The sequence below is a fragment of the Ctenopharyngodon idella genome, chromosome 10, assembly GCF_019924925.1.
Source record: "Ctenopharyngodon idella isolate HZGC_01 chromosome 10, HZGC01, whole genome shotgun sequence".
In the NCBI taxonomy this organism is placed as follows: domain Eukaryota; kingdom Metazoa; phylum Chordata; class Actinopteri; order Cypriniformes; family Xenocyprididae; genus Ctenopharyngodon; species Ctenopharyngodon idella.
In genome coordinates this window covers 18,386,377-18,411,583 of record NC_067229.1, presented here as the reverse complement: position 1 = coordinate 18,411,583, position 25,207 = coordinate 18,386,377, and the positions used below count along the sequence as shown (strand labels likewise).

At 37.3% G+C, this 25,207-nt stretch overlaps 1 protein-coding gene across 5 annotated transcripts in view; it reads left to right on the top strand.

The window, feature by feature from the left end:
• The window catches only part of pcbp4 (poly(rC) binding protein 4), an 89,688-nt gene that overhangs the window by 38,612 nt on the left and 25,869 nt on the right, over positions 1 to 25,207 (top strand). For all 5 annotated transcript variants that reach the window (XM_051910620.1, XM_051910619.1, XM_051910618.1 and 2 more), the window contains exons 2-5: positions 9,277 to 9,457; positions 13,780 to 13,803; positions 20,868 to 20,900; positions 23,682 to 23,798. In XM_051910620.1, coding sequence (XP_051766580.1) covers positions 9,350 to 9,457; positions 13,780 to 13,803; positions 20,868 to 20,900; positions 23,682 to 23,798 — 282 coding nt within the window. In that variant the 5' untranslated portion in view covers positions 9,277 to 9,349. The remainder of the gene's footprint in view (positions 1 to 9,276; positions 9,458 to 13,779; positions 13,804 to 20,867; positions 20,901 to 23,681; positions 23,799 to 25,207) is intronic.

Here is a 25,207-nt window from a genome sequence, read left to right as displayed (position 1 = left end):
TTGGTCAATAGCTGTGTTTTATTCATGATAAAACACGGCTATGACCGCTTCACCCAACGGTTCTGTGTATCACTACACAACACCCTTAGCAACCACTCTTAGCAACATAAACATATATTTGTTCTCAACTGATATTATTCATTGAAGCTTATTGTATTATGTAGAAGAGTATTGTGAGAAAGAGATCGAGTGAGCGAGTTTATTACCTGCATTCAGATTTAGCATTTTCCTTCAGGTCAGTCCTATGTTCATAATAAAAAAATCTGTTTAAATGTCCACTGCAATATCTTGTCCTTTTAACAGTTAAGGGGTTTTCTGTGACTGACAGCGCTAGTCAAAGCATTTTTGAGTTGGATCTTGTCTTTTCAATATAAAAGTCTTTGCTACTGTCTGACACACTCATAAAGACAGTCTTTGCCGCCATCTAATGGCGTAATAATGTAACTTCTGTTGCTGTTCACGGTCAGGGACTATTTTTTTTTTCCGGCGGAAGGAAGGCTTTAGTGATTTACTTCATGAAAGTTGCATTGATACATATATTTTTTTGGCTTTAATATATGTATTGTGTGGTAACCGTTTTATAAAAGCAGTAAGGTACTCGAGGCTGGTGCTGTATCGTGAATAAGTCACGGCTGAAGGGGTTGCAGGCACTCCCCTTCGTGTTGTGCCTAACAGCGCCCTTCAGCCGTGACTTATTCACGATACAGCACCAGCCTCGAGTACCTTATTGCTTACATATTACACTGTCTGCATGCATTTTAATGCTTCAGACTCAAATGAAATTGGGGAAATGAGTTCATGTGGGGATTTTTTTTTTTTTTTTTTTTGCAAATTTAAATATAAGAATAAATGCTTTTTTCAGCAGAGAAATATTATTTACCCAAGGCCTGCTGGCTCATTGTTGTCCTGCATTAGAGATTAGACCCAGTGCTTTTAAACAGCTTCTTTTCATATCGTCAATGCAATTCACCCAACAATAACATTAACTCAGCCCTTGTGTGATGTTAATAAAGCATCCAGTACAAGGACAGCACAGCTTGTCTGTTTGATTTGGTGGAGTGATGGTGATATTGGCGGACAACCCTTGGGACAGGCTGTGAATCAGTCATCCATGGGTCACCAGGAAAGAGGAAGGGAACTAGGGGTGGAAAGGGATCTAAAGAATGGTTTTAACCCCATCCTACAAGTATTTGAAATCAGTTCCATAATTCATGTGCACTGAGACGAAGTGTCATGGGCTGTAATAGAAATTCTGTTGTGTGTGCTGATGGACATCCAAGAAAGTCCTTCAAATATGAAATTAATCCAGCTCGTAATCCACAACCTTAGAGGGTACAGTGTATGAGCTCAGTAAATAGTTTATCTCAAATCAGGTCTGGATGAAGCATCCCAGAGGAGCGGTTTATTGCTAAGACCACTTTTATAGCTTTGTTGTAGCTTGAGATAATACATAATAGAGTTAGTAAAGGCGCGGTCAAATTACTGAAATTTCATGGGCAAAAAAGGTGCAGTGTTGAATGAAGCACACCTCTCACAGAGGTCACGATTTTTTGATAGTCGAATCCGATATCTTAGATAGCAGGATAGCCGATATAAAACTGATATATTTATAAATTATATTCATATTGCTTAATATTTAATAAATTAGAACTAATTATTTGAAAATGAATTAAAAATAAATCTGTAAAATAAACAGATGTATAATTTAGATGGCAACATCTTGTTTCTGAAATCCTATTACAGTATTTAAGGAAGTAAACACTGTAACCAACAGAGTATTCAGTAATCTGGTAAGTTTGTGTGCACTGGGAATCTTTTTTTCTTTCAAATAAAACAAGGTAACATTAAATTTGCATACAGTAAAACCAGTAAAAATGACAACAATGTGACATAGTAGGCAACTGAATATAGTGCCGCATAGTCTGAAATTAAGGGTTTAAAGTTTGTTGATCGTGCGTTTCCAGTAAAGCTGAACTCTGTCCGCAAGTCTGCAAGGTTTGTAAAATGAAATGTTTATTAGATATTCAAAGATTAGTTTAAATAATATAAATGCATATTTGCTGAATGCTGACAATAAATCAGAAAGTATTATAGTGTTTGCCTTTTTATTACTAATAATATTAAAACGAACACTAATACTTTTTCGTACACCATTTACATTATTTGTTCAACAGTTCTATCTAACAATGTATTATATAGGACTGTTAAAGGATTAGTTCACTTTAAAATTAAAATTACCCCAAGATTAACTCAGCCATCCTAGGTGTTTATGACTTTCTTCTTTCTGATGAACACAATGAGAGTTAATGGCAGTGAACGGGGCCAATGAGTTTGAAGCTCAAGAAAGTGCATCCATCCATCATAAATGTACTCCACACAACTAATAAAGGCCTTCTGAAGCGAAGCGATGCATTTTTGTAAGAAAAATATCCATATTTAGCAGGTTATATAAGTAAAATATCTAGCTTGGCCGAGGCGGTCTGGCAGAAGCTAGATATTTTACTTTAACTTGTTTTACTTTAACTTATATATTTTTCTTACACAAAAGCATCGCTTTGCTTCAGAAGGCCTTTATTAACTCCCCGGAGCCGTGTGGAGTATGTTTATGATGGATGCACTTTCTTGAGCTTCTCATTGGTCCCGTTCACTGCCATTATAAAGCTTGGATGTCTCAGGATATTTATTAATATAACTCTTCTGACAAATTGGCCAAACAGAAAAACTTGCCGATGCCGATATTTAAAAAGTGGCAAATATCAGCCTATATATCGATATACCGATATATTGGGCTTTTAACCATGCTGCTTTCTGTTGGTCAACACTACGAATTTGCGTAACCAGGGTGAACCTGTTGCGTGGGGAAAACATTTGCCCTCACGCAAAATTATAAATTGTGTGGATTACTATTGAAATGACTGGATTTCACCCATGAAAATTTGCCAAACAACAGTAAATGTGGTCGCCTTTCATCGCAAACTTTGGTATCTCGACAAATCTGAGGGTAATTTAAGAAATTGGGAAACTCTACAGGAGATTACTGAGATCTTTTCCACCGGATATTTAAGCAAAACTCTCAGTTTGCTAATCTCATTGATGTCTAGGAGATACATTTGAGATATTAAAGAGATTTATTTGTATTGTTCTTTCCTATGGGATGCCAATCACAACCAAGCTTATTTAAAGTACAGCAGCAAAAACTTGTTTTTGGTGCAGTAAACCTTGACCATAAATGGATTTTTTCAGGAAAGAAAAATACAGTGCAAAGCATGTAAAACAAAACTGCACAATGCCTCATATTTGATAAAGTTGAAAAATGTTCCTGTTTATTATTGTGAAGCTGCTTTGAAACAATCTATATTGTAGAAAGCGCAACATAAATAAAGGTGACTTGACAATGCAGAACAAAATAATTCCCAAGTGTTCATCAAGGCCCTAGTGATCATTAAGGCCTGTCTGGGGCACCCCTTCCATTCTCGGATTGGTGGTTTCCTGTAACAGCTCTTGTATTCACGGAATGCGCCATTATGAATGTTGACGGGGTGAGGGGGGTGGGGGCTGCGGGACAAGCACGCAGTGAACCGACACATTAACGCGTACAGCCTTGACTGGCAGGGTGTGTATTTGAGCTGCGTGTCAAACATGGAAGAAGAGAGAGAGCGAAAGAGAGAACCAGACCAATGCAAATAGCAGCGCTCTGCCATGACCTAGAACGCCTCCCTGCATACAGATGCTTTGAATGAATCCTGAGTTTGTGTTCATATCCAAACCCTCCCAGCGTGAGGGCAGGTGCTCCTTAATGTCAGTGCAAGAGCATGTATCGATCTCAAGCTGTGCTCTAAAATGCACTCAAATCGTGTGCATTTGGGATACTAGCTCACGGCATGTGGTCAATATCACATGTTAAATTTATGTAAGGACACCTGAGGCATTCTGTTTATAATGTTTAGACATGCTTACCATGATAATCTTTTCCTTGGAGTACCATGCAAAAACCATGGAATTGCTCCTATTATGATATCATCAATGGCTGCATTTGCATGCACAAGGATATTCTGATAGTAATCAGAATTTGGTCATATTTCAATTATGTAAGCATCATGTAAATGCATTAACTTGATTGCTATGATCAGATTAAGCAAATATTCTGGTTTTTGGAATCCGTATAACACGGGTACGTATTTTTGCTTCAGTCAGAATTTTGGGCCATTCAAACACCTTATTCAGAAAATCCATCATAAATGATTATTATTGAAATCTGTGCATGTCCAAACAAAGACAAATCTGGGTGATAATAAAGAGCTAAAAATCTCAGATATTGAAGAAATTAATATTTGATTTAAGGTGTGGCCACATTAGTGAAATTTTGCCAAAATTTTGTGGAATAAAATTTAAATGCCTTGATTTCATCTGTGGGAGAAAAAAAAAATGCATTCTTCTTGACTTACATTTTGTAATTCATTGAACTCGTATGCATTATTATTAAGGACAAACAAGAATTTATTATTATTTTTATTTTTCAAAATTACTGAAGCATAACATAAGTATTTTCACAAAAGAATAGCAGTTTATTCACAGTAATCTAATTTCTTATATAGAAATAATCCAGTATCTGTGAGGCATGTAATTATTTTTTTCAGAATAAAGGCTTATAGAGTATATACCTCAGCTCTAATCAACTGTGGCCAGTCTTGACAATCCATATTTTCACACACTACAGGGTGGCGAAGCGTCATTTAGCAGTGCTAATTAGTCTTCGTTAGATGTGGCATTGTATTACACATAAAGAGAAGAGAGATTTACAGGTGATTAGCATTAATTAAATGGAAGATTGTGTTCTAACAGAAATATTGCTACAGGTTCATAGATATACAGGCTGTAAATAATCCTACAGTAGGAAGATAAACAGTAGGATGCATAAACATCCTTGTTGGTCTAGGAACAACATTCCTGGCTTCATTTTAGAGTTAGGGCTGTGGTTTAGTGGTTCTGGTTGGACGGCGGCAGTGAACACCCAAAGGGGCCTTTACCAGAGACATAGAAAATCAGATTGGCTTTTACACTTTTATGTAATTGATTATTGGCTAGCAGGGAAACCTTAACAGTCAGCACTGCATTTTTTATTCAAACAAGTTCAGGAGGCATCATTTGCATATCTTGGTTTAATTTCTTGGTTAAATTGGTAGGAACACAGACTATTTGAAAGTTGACATCAGTAGAAGCAGCCAATTCAATTTCCAAGATCTGGTTTGAAAAACATACAGTGGACGTATTTATTCCTTGATTATGTTCTGCTCCTCCATGTTTTCTGCTACAGTAAGTTACCACAGCTTTGATAAACGTGTCTTAGTCAAACGTATTTATGGTTTATCTGCTGTAACTGTTATTTTGATTAAGTGGTTAGTGTTAGCAGCTTTTTTGCTGTTTTTTTTTTAACCCGAAAAATTGTATTTGAAATTTTGTTGCCATATTGACTTTAGTTATTATTTCCTTGTGAGTGATTATGGATGGGTTTATGACATGATTAGCCCTGTGATTTCCATAATGCAAAAAATATGGATGGCATCGCAGAATCAATTCATAAAAATGGAATTTATTGTATAACATGGAACGTCATAGAATTTGGCAAAATTTTGGACGAATAAGTCAAATAGGGTTGTTCGTATGGTGATATAGAATAGTGTCTGTGGATGTTAAACTACAAAATGGCTGCTATTTAAATATAAAGTCTGTCTCTGAATGAGCGGTGCAGTTTCATCTACTCAAGCACACGTGACACTCAGCGTCTGTTGTCTCACTATATAAGGAGCTGCTCTGAGAGTTACTTCAAAAGCATTTCACCATTTCATCTTTAGATACACACAGATACAAAATACAATAAAAGTTTGGTTTAACTTGAAGAAATTATGATAGACAAACAGTATATTACTATTGTACAATAGAATGTACTTCTTAAAGTAATAATAACAATAATAGTAATAATACTGTTTATTAAAATAATTATTTTAAGGAATATCATACACTATCACAATTTTTCATCCATATTTTAATTTAAACAGTAAACCTCTGTTGTGCAGTACTTTATTTGCCATAAAATGATAGGAATTGTTCAAATGTCATTTAATAACATTAAAAAAAGTTTTATGTTTGATTACCACCATTTTTTGATAGTAAATTTGTATTAAATTATCAAAATTAAAATGGACAACGCAGGATTTCATAGAGCACTATTGTTAAGCTCTTTAAAAATAATCATGGAATTGTTATAGTATTAAGATTTTAATTGATTAGAAATTCATTTTGACTAATAAAATTTAATCAAACCAAAAGTAAAATGGAAAGTGTGAAATTTGGTAAAAAAAAATAAAAAAAAAATAAAATGGAACTTGGGAAAAAATAAAACGTATTTCATAGCAGTGTTATTTTAGTATCATTGAGATACTTTTAGTAAATGACAATAACCCTGTTTCATAGGGCCCTAGTTTAGGGTTCATTTTAGGGCTTAGGGGTTGCTTAAACAGTAAGGTTTCGTCAGGACCAACAGAAGATCCGTAAACACATTTAACTTGGCAAATCATGGCGACCACAGGTGCAAACCAGTGGGCACCATCTCTCTCCCGTTCATCTCGCTGTCTCTTCTTCTAATTGGTTGGTGGATCGCCTTGAGGGAAGAGAAGAAAACGAGACAGGCACAAGTAGCGATCGCTTTGCACTAATGACATGCATACGCCAGCACCACCCGTGGACATGACTATCCAAATGACACACTGCCAAACTCCTACACAACCAGCAGACGGCTTCATCGATGCCTCTCCTGTGATGCTGCTTTGCTTTTTGGATTTCTGACCTACTTTTTTTGGAGCCCCGACTGACGTCGAAATTTTGGATGTCTTCCGATGTTATCTGAAAACACACACCCACACCTGTAATTGAGCGGCCGTGACAACGGCAGCTTTAATTAACCTGTCGGCAGATTTCAGTAAACCGCAACGTGGGTGAATCTAGGTGGTGTTATGATGAGCAGATGTTGAAGCATTTGATTCTAAGAATCATCAACTGCTCAACCAAATTTGCCATTAGCATGCTGTGATGTGGCTGTTTTAGCACTCATGACGTCTGATGTAGCAATTCCTCTGAGAGCCGAGAGCTTATTTCATTCACCCTGAAGCTTCAACAACACTTGCCAATCAATTTTTAAATTATAACTTATGCAGTCTAATTTTGGGGACGTTTAGAAGCTGACGGAAATTTTTGAGTGCTAAGCAGCCTTGATTCCAATCCCTCAGGAGATGTAGGTTACAAGCAATGCTTTTTCTTTCTTTCTTTCTTTCTTTCTTTCTTGTCATTTATTTTTGTTTTAGTAATTGTAATACCTCAGCGTAATCTTATTTCAGTTATTTGCCAAGGCAATATTTATAAGATTATACTTAAGCTTTTTATCTAATGTTTTTATTTCATTTTACTTCAGCTTTATTTCAATTACCAAACATGACAATGAATTTCTTATTTGCATTGTGTTTATACTTTGCTGGTTATAATGAAAGGATTCGTGAACAAAAACTCTGCCATTTTGTGCGGTGTTGAGCGGATTCTGACTTACTTAAACGCATCTGATTGGCCATTGCGTTAACATGCTCAACACATATGTCTGTGATTGGCTACAGAGCTCAATGCTGGAAAAACACGTTGTAAATAGAAACACTCTTCACAGAGCGCTTACGCAAACGTATACTGTATATCATCACATTACATTTTTAAATAAATCTTTGGCGGGACAAAAATTATTTTGGTAGCCACCAAAATATTTTCAAATGCAGCAAAAACCCTGGTAAATGTATGGGCTTTTTCAGACCTTTCGATCTAATGGACGGAATAAGCCCATGCGATTTACATATGAACGTGACAGGAGATGACAGAAAAACAAAGTTTAAAACAAAGTGGAATGAGCGTTTACATTACGAAAGCAATCTGGTCGAATGTGTTTTCGACTACCTCTGGAAGTGTTCGAAAGTGGACAAGCTCAAAACATTTTAGACATCTTTTACACCTGTATTTAACGTTGTGATACCACTTGTGATCCGATATACAAAACTGCATCTTAATACCAGGTATAAATAGGGCCTTTTTTAAATCATCCTTCTCTCTTGTTGAAATGTGCATGTGTTTGTGCGATTTGTGGATTGTAGAATGCATATAAAATTATCATGGCTCATTTGATACAATTTCAGATTTGCTTTCTTGAATATTTACCACTGCTCTTTACACCACACTGCCTAAATAAAGCCGTCATATGGTCTCAATAGAGTCTGTGGTTTTTCTCTCATGTAGAGGCATGGGTGCACAAAACCTGCAATTTCCTTTTAAAAAAAGAAAAAAATTGCCAAAACCAGCATCACCTCATACTCCACTTTTGGGTCGTCACCAAAAACCGTGGAGCATGCAGTGGGGGTAATTTCAGCAAGCACTTACAATCATCCTCTCCTGCTTTGTGAGATTGGCTAAATTGGTGATACTGACTTTGGTGCCACTGAAACTGAACACCTCTTTGTCATCATTCATCTGCTGAGGCATTGTTGGATTCTCATGTCATGGTTGTCCTCACTTAACTGAATACTTTGCACATAAGAGCAGATGGCGTGGCTATTACAGATCATCTTATTTACAGCTGTGAGACACGCAGACTCCCGTCAAGGCAAACAGAAACCAACACCGGTTTGAATCTAAGTTGGGGTCATTTCCCAATCCCACCCAACTTTTCTAGTCCCAATGAAGGCAAAATGCACATAAATATAGAAGTAGTTGACAGTTTGGATTGTGTTGTCGACATGTCAAGAATATGCTGTTTTTAGTGCTATAAATCTCCTTTGCATGCACTTCCGAAAGGATGAGGACTTTTGCTGGAATTGATACGGAAAAACCAATGCCATTTTTAGTGTTTGTATAAAAGCACTGAGGAAGATCCAGAGCTAAAATTCAGATAATGGGCATTTTGTTTCCAGCAATCAGTAGACCAGTCACAACAGACTGAGCCATCTGACCAATCAGAGTAGAGTAGGCTCTCGGAAAGGAGGGGTTTAGAGAGACAGAATCTTTGAATGAACCGTTTTCAAACTCTTTGAGAAATGAGGTGATGTGCAATGCATATTATGAGCATAGACTGAACATAGATGCATTTTAATCTATTGTAGGAGACCTTCAAAACAAAATTAGCAACATTTAAAATGGCATAATAGGGGCACTTTAAGTTATTGACGTATGTTTTGTGTGTTGTCGTTCTAGAGTGGTGAGTGGAAGGAGAGAGTCCTGCTTCCCCCCCCTCCCTGCCCATTCCATCATCCGTAGAGCATCTTTCATGCGTCTCCCTGGGTCTGAATCCCACGTCAGGATGAACTGTGAGCAGGATTTTGGAGATGGAGGCATGAATGTCACTCTAACTCTCCGGCTGCTCATGCACGGCAAGGTAAACGCACATAGACACCACAAACATTTAGTATTTTCAGCGCAAGACAACACTGGGAGTAGGAACCCGACATCGAAATGTACATTTCAAAATGATGCTGCTATGTACTGAAACTTCTTACGAAAACTTCTTAAACTCAGTGTCAGTAGACTCGTTTCGCACCTACTCCCAGTGGCTCAACCTGTTAATACAGAGATGTTTTAATACAATCTCTGATTTAAACTCAGCATGCAGATAGTATTAGAAAGTGAGATTTTGTTTGTGGGATTTTACATTTAAAAATGTTTTGTTTATATACTGTGCATATATATATATATATATATATATATATATATATATATACACACAGTATTTCACAGAAGTGAGTACACCCCTCACATTTTTGTAAATATTTTATATCTTTTCATGTGACAACACTGAAGAAATGACACTTTACTACAATGTAAAGTAGTGAGTGTACAGCTTGTATAACAGTGTAAATTTGCTGTCCCCTCAAAATAACTCAACACACAGCCATTAATGTTTAAACCGCTGGCCATAAAAGTGAGTACACCCCTAAGTGAAAATGTCCAAATTGTGCCCAATTAGCCATTTTCTCTCCTCGGTGTCATGTGACTCGTTAGTGTTACAAGGTCTCAGGTGTGAATGGGGAGCAGGTGTGTTAAATTTGGTGTTATCGCTCTCACTCTCTCATATTGGTCACTGGAAGTTCAACATGGCACCTCATGGCAAAGAACTCTCTGAGGATCTGAAAAAAAGAATTGTTGCTCTACATAAAGATGGCGTAGGCTATAAGAAGATTGCCAAGACCTGAAACTGAGCTGCAGCATGGTGGCCAAGACCATACAGTGTTTAACAGGACAGGTTCCACTCAGAACCGGCCTCACCATGGTCGACCAAAGAAGTTGAGTGCACGTGCTCAGCGTCATATCCAGAGGTTGTGTTTGGGAAATAGACGTATGAGTGCTGCCAGCATTACTGCAGAGGTTGAAGGGGTGGGGGGGGTCAGCCTGTCAGTGCTCAGACCATACGCCGCACACTGCATCAAATTGGTCTGCATGGCTGTCATCCCAGAAGGAAGCCTCTTCTAAAGATGTTGCACAAGAAAGCCCGCAAACAGTTTCCTGAAGACAAGCAGACTAAGGACATGGATTACTGGAACCATGTCCTGTGGTCTGATGAGACCAAGATAAACTTATTTGGTTCAGATGGTTTCAAGCGTGTGTGGCGGCAACCAGGTGAGGAGACAAGTGTGTCTTGCCTACAGTCAAGCATGGTGGTGGGAGTGTCATGGTCTGGGGCTGCATGAGTGCTGTCGGCACTGGGGAGCTACAGTTCATTGAGGGAACCATGAATGCCAACATGTACTGTGACATACTGAAGCAGAGCGTGATCCCCTCCCTTCGGAGACTGGGACGCAGGGCAGTATTCCAACATGATAACGACCCCAAACACACCTCCAAGACGACCACTGCCTTGCTAAAGAAGCTGAGGGTACCTAAACCCTATTGAGCATCTGTGGGGCATCCTCAAACGGAAGGTGGAGGAGCGCAAGGTCTCTAACATCCACCAGCTCCGTGATGTCGTCATGGAGGAGTGGAAGAGGACTCCAGTGGCAACCTGTGAAGCTCTGGTGAACTCCATGCCCAAGAGGGTTAAGGCAGTGCTGGAAAATGATGGTAGCCACACAAAATATTGACAGTTTAGGCCCAATTTGGACATTTTCACTTAGGGGTGTACTCACTTTTGTGGCCAGCGGTTTAGACATTAATGGCTGTGTGTTAAGTTATTTTGAGGGGACAGCAAATTTACACTGTTATACAAGCTGTACACTCACTACTTTACATTGTAGCAAAGTGTCATTTCTTCAGTGTTGTTACATGAAAAGATATAATAAAATATTTACAAAAATGTGAGGGGTGTACTCACTTCTGTGAGATACTGTGTATGTGTATATATATATATATATATATATATATAAATGATTAATTTGATAATTCTTCCATGTGTTCGTTTAGTGAAAAATGAAAAATAGTGTGAGAATCATGCTATGATTATTTGCAACTAGATTCTTTTGATGTATTTTTCTTCTTCCAAATGTTTTGAATCTACTTGAATTCAAGTTCTTAGTAAACAAATGGTTGTAGATTTCATTGCCATGTCATTACAGTGTTGTCAACATGTTCATTTAACTGTCAGCCAGCTGCCAGTGACAGATTTTCTCCCACATGCCTAAAACTCCTTGATATTTCTCATTTGCATATCTCTAAAAAGGAATGAGTCATTAAAAACAGTCATGAAAAACCAATGAAAACATAATGAACCGTTAATAAACTGCCACATTTATATGATTTATGTGCCAATTTATGTTATCTTAATTCTCCATCAACAGATTGTGATTTGATCTTTCAATGAGGATAAACAGGTATACTTCAAGACTTAAGTGATACCTTACATTCTTGGCACTTTAAACACATATTCTTGCTGAAAACCTTTCTAGAAATATTTGTACATGATGTCACAGGTTAATAAGTACATGACATCATCCTTCAAACTAGGTACATGACATCATCCTTCAAACTTTTTTCTGCACTCTAGCCAGTTATAACACTTCACAAATCAAAAGCAACCCAACCCAATCTCATGGGTAAACATAACTGTTTTATGAGGTACCGATTTCATAAGAATTTGTAGAATAGTTTTGAACAGAAAAGTATGATTTATAGAAAGAAAACACGTAAGCACACTCTTAAAAATAAAGGTTCTTTATTGGCACTGATGGTTCCATGAAGAACCTTTAAGATCTATGGAACCTTTCAATTGCACAAAATAGTGTTATAGTGGAAACGTTGTAAAGTTTAAGTTCTTTAGATTATTAAAGTCCCCCTGTGGTGAAAATCACGTTTTTAAATGTTGTTTATATGTCTGTCTGGTGTTTTTAACATGCTTTAAGGCAAACCATGTGCAAATTCATAAGTCAACACTATTGCTGAGTATTTTCTCTTTAAAACTGCAGTAAACCAAAGACGGTTTGGAATCGCTGGGACTTCACAAACTACCTTGTAACCAATCATGTCAATGTGCCGGCGGGCTTTAGCATATCATTAACAAGGGAGTCTCAAAAGAAGGTTATTCCGGTATATTTTTTTGTTGATATGAAAAATCGGGTAGATTTAGCAATATGGCGCGTGTATGATGCATATATTACGATGTTATGATGAACTATCTATATGCCTTTCTCCACTGACATTCTGAGTTGTTCAAAGCGTTTCTAAGGATACTGATTGTTAGAAGGCAGCTGTCTGACTCGTGAATGTGAACATGGTTTGTGTAACATTAGCAACACATTATTGAAATAGTCAAGCAAAACGCTAATCATATTACCGTCATGTGTCCGATGTTGTAAAAAGCAATACCATTGTGCAGCGTTTACCTCAGTAAGTTGACCAAGTGGATCTCGTCTGAGCTCGTGCAAGCGAGTGGAGGCGGGGCTAATTATCATATATTAATAGATCCGTGTATATTAAATAAGGCAAAGGGTGTAGAGTTACATTCAAGCTATTTTAAGGCATTAAGAATTTTCACAGGAAAAAAAACGTTTAAATATGTAATTTTGGTGATCAAAGATGAGTTTTAGGGATAAAATTATTGACTACAGGGGGACTTTAAAATGTTCTTCATCTTCACAATAAGAAAAACATGGTTTTAAAAGTGCATGAAGGTCCACCCTATACCTAACCGTGAGTGGGTAGTAACCAGATCGTACAAAAACGTACAAATTTACAAATTTGCCACTAATTCAACAAAACTTAAAATAGTTACAAATTGTGATAAGAGTGTGTTGAGCCACTTGACAATCATTCCTAAAATGTGCATTGCACTTTTGTAGTCTTGGATGCGATTTTTATGCCCATTTGTCAAGCATACTTTAACTAAAGTCAACATGAAATTGCCCCATATTTTGAACAGTTAATCAGTGCATGTTACTCTAAAGAAGAAAAATTTTGCTTTTTAATATTCAATCAAAATCAAATGTGATTAAAAGATGCTCCACCTTTTTTCCTAAATTTTGCACTTTTGGCATCATAAATCAAATGGGTTATGAACACCAATTTGTGTTCACTTTAAACCTGAGATGGGAAATTTAAAAGGGACAGAGTTCTTCCACAGCCTGGAGGGCTCTGAACTAATATGGTTCCATGTGATCCCGAGTGCACAGATACTCCAGACCCAGCCTACCTCATCAAAACCCACAGACAGATGAGCAGGGAGTGAGCTCGGTAATCAATAAGCTGACATTTGCTTTGTTTCTCTTTTCACAGGAGGTCGGCAGCATCATAGGCAAGGTGAGCGAATCTCTTTGTTCCTGTTGTCCCTGCTGTTGACTTATTAAATTTGGTGGATGCGTCTTGAGATTTTTGTCACTATTGGGTTTGTTTTTTCCTCTGTATTAGATAGTTCTTGCAATCTTTCTCACAAACCTTTAGGTTACAGTCCAAAAGCCCAGATTAGAAAACATACGTGACTATCACTACAAGACTTGATGTTTCCTAGCAAATGGTTTGTTAAATGCGATGAGTCGTGCATCATATGTATTAATGATCTGGATATATTACATTGTTAAATTCTACAGCTAGCTCTGTTTATCCCCAGAGCGAGTGCAATTGTCTAAACATGGCACAATCCCTTGGAGAGGCCCAATGTAGATGTCACAATGATTAGTAAACAGTGTGTCAGCTACTGATGGGATGATTTTTGTGGGATTTTTTTTTTCTATTTCGGCCAACTCTAAGTCCTGGAGCTACAAAACACATACACAGACAAATACACAGTTGTTGGCATTTCTTTGGCTCTAAATAAATCTCTTGTGAGACAAAGCTCTCTTCAGAACTGGCCTGCTAATAGGTCTCTGGGCCTTTGCCAGACTTTGGCCTCAGGACAAGAGCCAGACCACTCAGCTCCACAGGGGTCTCCGTTGCTGAAAATACGTCTTCTCGAAAACACACTGCACTCTTTTGTCTAACGCTAAAAGAATTGACAAGTAAACAAAGTATGTTGCAATGTCCTAAAAGTGGTATTTAGAGATTAAAACATCCAAACAACAAATCAAGGAAAAGCTTGGCTGCACTTCCTGTTGCAGGGATCTCTTTGACCAATAAAATAGAGTCTAGCTGCAACAAGTGGTGCCGAAACGCAAATTTTCATTGCCACGCAAACTCGATTTCATATTGTGTTCTGACACTTTTGGGAAGGCAGAGAAACAAAAAATCATGTTTGCGTAGCTCAACATGTGCGTTTCATTCTTGCGTTGCCACAAGGAGCACAATGGTTGTCGTTAAGTTAATTTATATTTAGTCTCACCCTTAGACGTCATGCCCACGGACCGTTGGCTGAACGTCTGCTGCATATGGCACACTTAACTGGAAATACTTCAGGATTTTCGAAGTCGTCATCTGGTTGGTTGAATTCTACAGGATGTCCGGGAGACGTGTGTGTCGCGTTCTTTAACGGTCCGCCTGGATATAAATGCCGTGACGCCAAACCCCTCGTGGAAGAAGACAGCCGTTGTGTTTAGAACTGTGACAGTGAGCACTGGATTTTCAAAAGTATGACGTTCACAGCTCCATTGCTGCAATAAACTTCATTCTTAAATGAATAATTTATTAGATGCACGCAGGTCTGTTATTTTAGGGACATCAACTTTACCTTTCATGCCTCCTAAACTCATTTTTACGTGAACTTACCCTTTAACTTATATTCTACTAAAGTCAGTTTTTGATTTCAGATCAGTTACTATCATGGCAGAGCAAAACACTTAGGGTGTACTCACACTAGGCGCTCTGAACCGTGCCCGAGCACGTTTGACCCCCAAAGCCCGGTTCGTTTGACTAGTGTGATCGCTCCAAACCGTGCCCGGGCGCGGTTCGTTTAGCCGGCCCTGGCCCACTTGGAAGAGGTGGGCCAGAGCGCAGTTCAGTTGGGCTCGAGCGCGGTTCACATGCAGTGTGAGTGCTAACTGTGCCAGAGCACGGAACAGCTATACTTTTGTGTGCGCTACTGTCATCATTACGACGGCAAACATCTTTTTTACTACTCTGATAGTACACTAATCAATTCATGTAATTAATTCGAGTGTATTTGGGTTTATAATGGGTCTGCTTCTCACCTTTGATGAACAGGAATTGTAGTTTTCGAGTAAAGCTGCAAATTCCTCTATTAGCGTCAGCTGCCTTTGTAATCCTCTGATACGTGCAAAGGAAAATGGGGCAATCGCGCTCCGTCTCGGTTCAAGGCAACCGTGCTTAGTGTGAGTACTTAAGCATGAAGGTCCACCCTTAAACCTAACCATCAGAGGGACGTAACCAGTATGAAAATGTACAAATGAAGTTATATGAATTTATATGATTTTGCCAGCATTTCGCCAACAAACAATAGTTACAAATTGTGAGAAAATGCTACGCAAACTCGATTTCATATTGTGTTCTGACACAAGGGGCGCCATAGTTGTCGTTAACTCTTAAATTATATTCTACTACAGTGAGTTTTTTATTTCAGATCAACTACTGTCATGGTAGTACAACAGCTTAATCTGTCAACAGCCGTAAACAGTGTTTATAGCTAGCTAGCTGAATCATAACACTTTGATAACTCATTGATCGCCCTTTGAGTACTAAGGTTATGCGTTGTTTCAGTTTGTTGGCCAGGCATTTGTGTCTGCATCAATACTTGTGTAGAGTATCTTTCTGGCTGTAGTTCCCAGTACTGGCAAATTTCCTAAATCAAAGTGTAACATTGCTGTATCAAAAAGAAAAAGTTAAAAAGCCCTCATCTCTTTGATGCATTAATTTATTCCACAGTTAGTCATATCATTGGGCTAATTTAAATAATTTGTTCTCTCAACGTGGATTGAAATCATATGTAGCTGTCCCAAGGCTTTTAGGGTGACATTTATGGAATGATGATCATGTAATGCTTAACCACCTTCCAGTATAAGATCAGATAAATGATGACTTTGACATCCTCTGTTGTCTTCTTTTTCCCTCTCTTGTTTTTCTCTGAAGCATAATAAATGAATGAAGGGCTGTGGTGTATATCTCCTCACTGTGAAATCAATATACCAAGGCTTGGTTTCCCGGACATAGATTAAACACAGTCCTAGACTAAATCTCTGCTGTTACCGGTGGTTCTCCATCACAAATCTTCATTGGAGATATTCGTGGGGGAGGGCTATCTAGAGTCGATTACTATTCATAACGCATCTTCAGGAGAAAGAAATGAAGGTGAATTGTGTATTATAAAGAGAAAAAGAGCTTGGCCACAGTGGACGATGTTTCATTTGACATGACTAAAAAAGAGGACTCCAATGACGGATGTAGAGTCGTTCATGCTAGCTTCTTTGTTCGTAAAACATTCTTGCATAAATTGTTGCAATGAATTGAAATTTCTACGTTTCATTAATGCTATGCATGAAAACTATTAAAATGTTTTACAAATTAAAAATTAAAAAATTATTTTATTATTTGTTATAGTCATAGATTTTGCCTTCTGACGAAAATTTCTAAAATTCTGAATTTAGCTGACAAAAAATAAATTTTAGTTAACTATAATGTACACAATTATGAAAAACTTAAAGTTAGATTTTAGTATCAATGAGATACTATTATAGTTTATATTATATTAATTCGTTTTTTTACTATTTGTTCTTAGATTTTTCATTTTTGTTTATATATTGTACATGAAATCGGTGCCTTTTGTGTACCTAAGAAATAATCAGATATAGAAGTACCATAACAACAAATATATTTGTTGTTAAAAACATAACAATACTATGAATTCTTTTATCAATATTACATCAAATTAAAGTCATTTTGGGGGGGAGGACATCAAGCAATATCAAAACTGTTAATATTTTTAAAGTATCGATTTAAACAAATATTTATTTAACTTAATATAATCAGTATCTACAAGTAAAATCCTTTCAAAGTGTACAACATGTACTTTTGTGACCTAGTCTATTAGCTAGCAAATGACTAGCTTGAAATCGTCAAACCTATACTGTCAGCCCTGTTACTTTTCCAGAGTAACAGGTCTTGACATGTGGGTAACAAGGATGACATAGATTAGGTGTCACTTTGATTTTAAAGTTTATCTGTGTAAAATGCAAACATTTTAAAAGGTTATCCTGGGTGTAGTAGCCTATTGAGCTAATGCCTATATCAATCAGTGTGGGTGCATGGCATATGAGCATCAGTTACATTTTTAGTTAGTATTGTTGGTATTGTTAGTATTAGTACTGCTGCATCAGGTTATTAAAGTATTAACTATTTAAATAGGTTTTTATATTATTGTGTTGATTTTATATTTGCACTCTAATACACCTTTACAGATGATATTAGTATGACATTAAGTGCAGCAGAAAAACAAAGGCGCTATTGCGCTCCCCAGTTTCTCAATTTCTTAAGACGCAGATCCTGAAAAAAGGGCAAAATACCTTGAACGGGAGAAGCAGAAATCGAGGAGAGACAGAGAGCAGGGAAAGAGAAAAAAAATAAAAGAGAGAGCAGAGGTTACAGCAAAAATAAATAAATAAATAAATAATAATAATAAAAATTTAAAAAAGGAGCAGCCCAGGCAAAGTGTAGGACAGCTAAAAAGGCAGCTTCAGTCGACAGGGTCTGGCTGCAGACTTGCACTCTCAGACGTGCACTGTTAGTCACCTGTGATGGGTAAGTTTAGGGTTTGTGGTTGATGGGTAGTTTAGGGGTAGGGGTTGGGTTAGGTGATAATGGTTAAGCGCAGTTGACTGAAAATGCACATCAGAAAATGAGTCTAAAGAGTGCAAGTGCAAGTCTGCAGCTAGACCCTTCTCGCTTCAGTTCCACTCAGCAGCCTGTCCACACCTCCAGTGATCAGTCTCAATAAAACTATTTTTTCCACAACTCATTGTCAATAATGCTGACCCTCGCCCCGATCTTGCAAGGTTAAAGAAAGTGAAACCAAATTTCAGCATCAAGATCTTGGTCTGATTCAGATCATAGGAAGACCAAGATCTGATCATCTTCCTTGCCTAATAATTGAACCAGATCAGTATATTTTAAGTTCTGTGAGGGGGCACACTGACACAGACAAACAGATGGACGCATTGGTCTAATTATAATATGCTTAAAACATTAGATCTCTTAGAAATGTAATTTGCTTTACTAATACAACTATGCCAAGTAAGTGCAAAATAATATAATTCAATTTAAAAAGGTAAAACTTTACAATATTATGTAAACATATATGTGCAGTGTATGCCGGAAAATGTATGTCCTGTCATCCTTATCACTCTGGTCAGTCCTGTAACCATAGTGTCAGTCCTGTTACTGTCATTAATTTCATAAGAAATGTAAAAATGATTTTTGAAATGGCCTTCCAGGTTTTTCCATTGTAATCCTATTGTATTCTGGACAAAGCTCTTCTTTTAATACCTCTCTTGTAAAATTGGCAGGTGATCACCCTCTAAAATTAAGATGTTCTTGGTCATCTGAATGACAGGCAGGGCTTGACATTAACACCCGCCAACCCGCCAAATGCGGGTAGATTTCAGCTGTGGCGGGTAAGACAGCCTCTCCCACTAGCCACTTTGGCGGGTTGAATTTAATTTCAGCTTACAGCCAATGATCGTTGAAGATCGCCGTATCACAAAATTACAATTCAATTAACGTTACAATTCTTTATCGATTAACTTGCTGTTAGTGAAGGCGGGATAGGCGGAATCGCACTGAATGACACACAACAGAAGCACTTTCTCGCGTGCGCTCTCTCTCTCTGTCGCGTACGCGATCAGTTCTCCTTGAGCATGAATAGTCAAATACACGCACACACAGATGTCAAAATGTCCGTCGTGTGGAGTATCTCGCGTGAATACAGTCGGTTATGGCTTAAGTGGACGTAAACACTGAAAAAAGTTTTTTTTAAATTTACTATTGTTTTTGTAATTTGCTTCTTTGTTCTTTTATATAGCCTAACAAAAATAACTTATAATTTATCATATAAGCCAATGCTCATATTGCCCACCCCTTGCCCACCTGTAGGCTACATACCAGCTGATATACAACGTAGTCTTGATTTGGGTGGTCAATCTGCATTTGAAAGTTTGAAAGGGTTTTAAATTTTCTAAATCATGTAAAATGACTCAAAATCAAGTAATTTAAGCAGGCCAAAGTCAACTTTAATCATATAAAATGTAATTTCCCAACATCAAAATTGTGGCCAGTGAAAGTGCTGAGTGGCTAGTAACTTTGCAAAACCACTAGCCACAGTGGCTGGTGAGCAAAAAAGTTAATGTCAAGCCCTGATGACAGGTATAAGGTTAAAAAAAAATCCTAACATTTGAAACAATCCCAGTAAAAAGAGGGACTAAAATACTGCTCATACATGTGAAAACTATTAGTTATAAATAAAACTATGGTATATAGTAATGTTTATTGTAACAAGGATGACAAAAATATCAAAACATGAGGTAGATAAATAGTCATAAAATAAGAAATGACATTACCTGACATGGCACAATACAATTTCTTGTCATTTTAAGCTGTCTTCATTTCATGGAAACAAACAAACAAACAATATATATATATATATATATAGTTATATAAGTTTCATTGGCCAAACGATCAACACACAAGTATGCAACTGTACGACATATTGTAACAAAGTGTACTTCTCTTCTTCCACATCCTTGTTTTTGTTCAATTCAAATGAAATATGTTGTCAGCTCTGAAAAAGAGTGCTTAGGTTATATTTAGCTTATTGAATAAGCATCTGCAAACATGGCTATATGCATCTTAGTTTGAAGTTTAAAAGAACTTTGTGACATGAAATTTGTATTGCCATTAAGGGTAGATTTATAAGATGGGTGGTCTCGAAAATGTCTCATCTGAAATGTCAATTTCCTTTATAAATTAAAACCACCCAAGCCCCACTTCACCTCTGTTATGACATATCCAATCATCCTTTTAGCCCATCTAAAAACAATGAAATGCCAGTCAAGCGTGATAAAGCAGGTCTTTGGATCTGCAGTCATGACTATGCCGCACACGTTAGCTTCTGTGTCTGAGATAGCGAGACACTATCTGAGGCTATCTAAGTGATTCATGGACTATTGATTTCCTAGTCAGTCCAATTGCAGGGAGTTCGATTGGAAAACCTGTTCCCCCGAGGCCTATGCATGCAGATGCCATATTGCTGTGTAGTGAAGCAGAATTGATATTAATTTCAGCTATCTGTTCAACTAGTCAAACTCACTTTATCCTCCGCTATAAGCCATAGTGAAAGACAATCACTCTGGGAAAACAACGTATCACACAAACAAACATGAAACAAAGGCAATGAGTGCTTTATGATCCTGTTTTTTCTCCCCCTACAGAAAGGAGAGACGGTGAAAAGGATACGAGAGGAGGTAAGCCACATGCTACTCATAGATGTTGTCTTTCTCAGCATGCATCATGCATGTAGAACAGAAGGCATTCCTTTGAAGCTAACACCACATGGAATTCTACACATAAATGTGGTTTCACGCCGGAAAAAAGACACAGAAATTATTTCCCATATACATCCTCAAAACATGTTGATGTCCGCCACTTTAAAGCTGAAAGACTGCAGAAGACATGAATATTTAAATGAAGCCTTTCATCTCAAGGGCGCATGACAGCGCACACGCAGCGAACACAAATTCATTAGTTTGATATGAATGCGTTGGTATTTTCAAGGTAGCTGCTAATAACAATAGCTTCCGGATAAAGATTTAAATGGGTTACCAGGGAGAAAAACCCAGGCGTGGGTGAGCATGTCCCTCTGAGAATTTTTTTTTTTTTTTTTCTGACACTGATGATCAGTAGAAATTCTTCATGAGCTAACAGAAGCACACATTATTCTCTAGCTTGCTTGCACCCTTATCTAATGGTTTTTGCTTCCTAACAACATAAAATGACATAAAATGTTTGTTTTTTGGGGGTTTTTTTTCAATCTAATTAATGGTTTGAGGGTGGCAAATGTGAACACAAGCCTGCACATGAGGCATTTTCTATTGCATTATTTGGGACACCACAGGGGTCAATCCTGGGCCCGATAGATGTCATAAACAGAAGATATTGCAATTGGATGTTTTTCTCTGCTGTTCAGTGCTATTATTAGGAATAGGAATAGCTCTTCCAGAGAAAAAAAAAATCTGTCATCATGTACTCGTCCAATGTCACACCAATTCCAAATGATTTTCTTTCATTTGTGGATTGCAAAAGGAGATATTTTGAAGAATGTTCACACTGCTTTATTCCATTCATCAAAAACATATAGTTAACAGGGACTTTGAAGCTCAAAAAAAAAAGCACAAGAAAAGTGCACTATAATCCAAATATTCTGAAGAAACAGGTTTGGAATGACATGAGAGCGAGTAAAAGATGACAAAGCTGTAATTTTTGGGGTAAATTGCATCTATAAGAAATATTTATTAAAATACGTTTTGCTTTCTACTACCATATATTCTGGAAAATAAGTCAAACCTGAACTATACTTTAAAGTCGTACTGGGTCAAAATTGCATTGTTGAGAGAAAGACAAGAACAACAACAACAAAACCGATATGTAAGTTGCATCAGTATATAACTCACAATTTATTATTACATTCAGAAATAAAGTAAAATACAGGTAAATAAAACGAAACATTTACAAACATTATTAACACTATAAACATTTGTTTTAGGTCCCCTTGCTACAAAACAATTCCTTTAAATGTAACGGTATTCAGAACAGAACAGGAATTAAAAATATAAGTATAAAACAAACATAAATTCTAGTGAACAACAATTTTTATAAATGCCAAGCCTAAACAAATTTATTTAAAACGAAACTAAAACTGTGGTCATGTGGGAAATGTGTTGCACAAATAAACCTGGGCTCACGTACAGCTCTCATCTGGCTTAAATCCAAATATATGCACTAACATATTTTGTGTGCTAGACGTTAATTGCATTATATACTGTTATGTGATTAAAAAAAGTATTATTTTCCAGAAACTACAGTAAACTGTTTATTACTGCATACATTTAGTAATGATATAAATACCAATACATTTTATAAATAATAATATATACTGATTATTATACATAAATTGCATAAAATATATGATTATTATACATAAATTGCATAACATATGTAAATGATACTGTTGATACATCGTTGACTAAACTCAGTTGCATTTGCACACATTTGTGCATGATTGATAGAGAGATCAGTTTAAGTGAAGTTGACAGTCAGAGCCCTGTAGAAAAATGAATCACTCAGCCCAGTCCAGATCTCTGCTGGAGACGTGCACACATTTGGACAGAACACATGCGATATGCACACCTAACATAAGGCCTATGCGGGCGGAACTAGTTTCCCTGAGGAGGTCAGGTAAATTTGTGTTTCATAGACGTACTTTGAGTTTAATCCCATCCGAATTGAACACTCCTGTGTTTTTCTCACACAACCCTGGTAAAAAAAAAAAAACAGAACAAATTGACTACTATTTTCTTGAGCATCCTCTGAGAAATCTAATCCTGTCTGGATAGGAATGTGTTGTGGTATATTATTTTTTCATAACGTTGAATACCAAGACTAAAACTAAATTTCTTGTTGCATTACCTGGTGCACCGTCATTAAGGATTAAGGTGTTTTTGCCAACTTGCAGTGTAAAATAACAGTTTGTGGTTCAAGTACTACTGGCGTTCTTCCTGATATAAAAAGAAAATTCATTTTTATTAAAATTGTATGTGCTTAAAAATGCACACACATAAATGCACATAAGTCCAGACATCTTTTATAAGGCACATCATTTGAAAGCTCCTTCAAAACACACACACACACACACACACACACACACGCACACACGCATGCACACACACACACATGCACACACATACCTTCTGCATATTTCATTTTAAAGGTTAAAATAAAATAAATTAAAGGCCACAGCTTCACCTATGTATTTCAGCAAAACTTTGATTTTTCAAGGTTGTAAGTAAATTAAAGATTATTGGAGTAAATTTTACAAGAAAATACTATTTCAGTCTTTGTACTTCAGAATTTTATGTTTAATTCAGTGTGTTACTTGCCAATTCTTAGTAATTATGTGAAATTTCTAGCAATTTCTGAGTGAAAAGCATCCCATTTATTTATGTGTTTTTACTATTCTGTCCATACAGAGCAGTGCACGTATCAACATCTCAGAAGGCTCATGCCCAGAGAGAATCATCACCATCACGGGCGCCACAGAATGTGTGTTTAGAGCCTTCACTATGATCACAATCAAACTGGAAGAGGTAAGTACAAGAAAACTGCTCTTGCATATACAATCACACAGAGCAATAACCATAAAATATAACATAAACATGCATGTTAATGTGCCAACATTAGAGAAATGTTCCCAATACTTCCCATGAAAAAATTGGCTTTTTTTTTTGCTTTATTAAAACTTGTACTTATTGTGCATCTTTATGTTAAATAACAAATAAAATTATTTAAAAAAAAAAAGGGATATGTTGATCCCAGTGTATAATTACTTAACGCTATGTAAAATCTACTCAACTTTGTTGCATCGCCAACAGTCTGCAAATAATGACTTGTGCTGAAAATGGATGATTTTTGGTCGATTTGCAGCAATAAAGCTGTTAGGATGAACGTGTGTTTGAATTTCAGCAATTTTGAGACATGGTTTGTAAGAACAGCTGGATGAAACAGTCGTGGGTAGTTTTCTTATATCGTCAGTCAGTCCCATATCAGTGGGGTTCCTATCTGTTGTAGGGTAGAATCAGAAATGTAATTTGAACCCCTACACATTACATTCCCTTGGTGATGCCAGTGAACGAATGCTGAAAAGAGACATACAGCTCTCTGAAGAAAAAAAAAAAAAAACGTGCTAGACGTCCCAGAATGCGATGGAACTACAAAAATAAAAACATTTGAAGCTGATGTGTGTCATATACTTCAAATAATTTCTTGCCTGACAGCAATGTTGAGTTTGGGCAGTAGCCCTTCACTGCAGAACACGAGATCCAGGGGGTGGAGACGGGTAGGTTTAGGGATATGTAAAGTGGGAGGAGTTGGATCCAGATCCAGGGGATGGAGATGGGTAGGTTTAGGGATATGTAAAGTGGGAGGAGTTGGATCCGGATCCAGGGGGTGGAGATGGGTAGGTTTAGGGCTATGTAAAGTGGGAGGAGTTGGATCCGGATCCAGGGGGTGGAGATGGGTAGGTTTAGGGATATGTAAAGTGGGAGGAGTTGGATCCGGATCCAGGGGGTGGAGATGGGTAGGTTTAGGGATATGTAAAGTGGAAGGAGTTGGATCCGGATCCAGGGGGTGGAGATGGGTAGGTTTAGATCCAGGGGTTGGAGACGGGTAGGTTTAGGGATATGTAAAGTGGGAGGAGTTGGATCTGGATCCAACCTCGCCCCCTGGATCTCGTGTTCTGCAGTGAGGACCATCTCATTTTGAGGGTTGGGATCCGTTTTGCCGAGCAATGGCAGTCTTAAAGGGTTAGTTCAAAAATGAAAATTATCCCATAATTTACTCACCCTCAAGCCATCCTAGGTGTATATAACTTTCTTCTTTCAGCCAAACACAATCAGAGATATATTAAAAATGTCCTGGCTCTTATAAGATTTATAATGGGAGTGAATGGTACCCTAGATTTTAAAGCCCAAAAAAGCGCATCCATCCATCATAAAAG